The 1,796-nt window shown below is 37.9% G+C and overlaps 1 protein-coding gene across 1 annotated transcript; it reads left to right on the top strand.

Moving 5' to 3' along the window:
- Positions 1–614: 614 nt before the first annotated feature.
- On the top strand, positions 615–1,547 carry OR4C11L (olfactory receptor family 4 subfamily C member 11L). The gene is given in 1 exon segment (NM_001389038.1): positions 615–1,547. A coding segment is annotated over 1 exon segment (933 nt).
- The last annotated feature ends 249 nt before the right edge of the window (positions 1,548–1,796 follow it).

The following is a 1,796-nucleotide window of genomic DNA, read 5'->3' as shown; positions in this document are numbered from 1 at the left end:
TTAAAAAATACGTTTCACAATGGACTGACCAATTGACTGAATATTCACTGCTAAAATATTGATGGTTTATCTCTTGTCCTCTCTGCCTCTCTCTTTCTTTCTTTTAGGTTTCATTAAGGAAAACACTATCAAATGTTTCTACATGATACTTGAATGTTCAGAATATTTATTGTAAGATACTTTATTACTAACCTACTATGTTGTAGTAGTGTGAAAGTGCATTATGTAAATAATGATGAATTTTCCCTATTTTGTAGACTTGTATCCAAATAGGTCCTTGCTAGAAACTGAAAAAACACATTCAGCTCAGAAAGATGCCGTCTTCTACTGAATCCTCTAAATTAATGTTTATTATGCCTGAATAATCAGGTCTCTATAGTTATTGATATATTTCTTGTTTCCTAAGCAACCAAGTTAATAAGTTGTGAATAAATATTGTGGTTTCCACTTTATTCAGGAGAAAACAACATGAATGGTGGATAATATACTGGTAGTGGCACTTCAATGATCAAACATATGGATTAAACCTCCAAATATGGAGTGTTCATTTCACAGAATGCTTCCTTGCAGATTAATTATTTCTAACCTGCATTTTCTCCACTTTGCCTGAAATAATGCAGCAAAATAACAGTACTACTGAGTTCATACTGTTAGGATTGACCCAAGATCCTATGAAAAAGAAAACGGTATTTGTAATATTTTTCATTTTTTATTTGGGAACTGTGGTTGGGAATTTGCTTATTATTGTGACCATCAAGTCCAGCCGGACACTTGGGAGCCCCATGTACTATTTCTTATTTTATTTGTCCCTTGCTGATTCCTGCTTTTCAACTTCCACAGCCCCCAGACTAATTGTGGATTCACTCTCTGCAAAAAATATCATAACTTACAATGAATGCATGACTCAAGTCTTTGCACTGCATTTCTTTGGTTGCATGGAGGTTTTTGTCCTCCTCCTCATGGCCTTTGACCGGTATGTGGCCATCTGTAAGCCCTTACATTACCCAACCATCATGAGCCGGCGGGTTTGCACCATCCTAATTGTTCTGGCATGGGTTGGATCTTTTATCCATTCTATAGCCCAGATTATCCTGGCTTTGAGATTGCCCTTCTGTGGACCCAATTTGATTGATCATTACTGCTGTGATTTGCAGCCCTTGCTGAAACTTGCTTGCATGGACACTTATAAGATCAACCTACTGTTGGTTTCTAATAGTGGGGCCATTTGCTCAAGCAGTTTTGTGATTCTGATGATCTCCTACATTGTCATCTTGCATTCCCTGCGAAACCACAGTGCAGAAGGGAGGAAAAAAGCTCTCTCTACTTGCACTTCTCACATCATCGTAGTAGTCTTATGCTTTGGTCCCTGTATATTCACATATACACGCCCCCCAACCACTTACCCCATGGACAAGATGATGGCCGTGTTTTATACTATTGGGACACCGCTTGTCAACCCACTCATCTACACACTGAGGAATGCAGAAGTGAAAAATGCCATGCAAAAGCTATGGCATATCAAAATTACCTCAGAAAGCAGAAGATGAATTGAGGACTTTGGTTGATTACTTAATCTGTACAGATATCAAATATGATACTGTGTATCCTGATTTACCCAACACACTCAAATATATCACACCAGAGTTCCTTACTTTTTTTGGTACTTCTGCCCTTAAACTAGTAGCTTCCCTTATATTGCCAGTCTGGTTCTTTCTTTTATTGAGAGCTCACTTCTGATGTTGCTGATTGGGAAATACTGCTCAAAACTCTGTCTACACTCTGGTATATTAATAAGA

Source organism: Canis lupus, chromosome 18, assembly GCF_011100685.1.
Source record: "Canis lupus familiaris isolate Mischka breed German Shepherd chromosome 18, alternate assembly UU_Cfam_GSD_1.0, whole genome shotgun sequence".
In the NCBI taxonomy this organism is placed as follows: Eukaryota; Metazoa; Chordata; class Mammalia; order Carnivora; family Canidae; genus Canis; species Canis lupus.
Note: the sequence above shows the minus strand (reverse complement) of the source record. Positions and strands in the feature narration are given on the sequence as shown.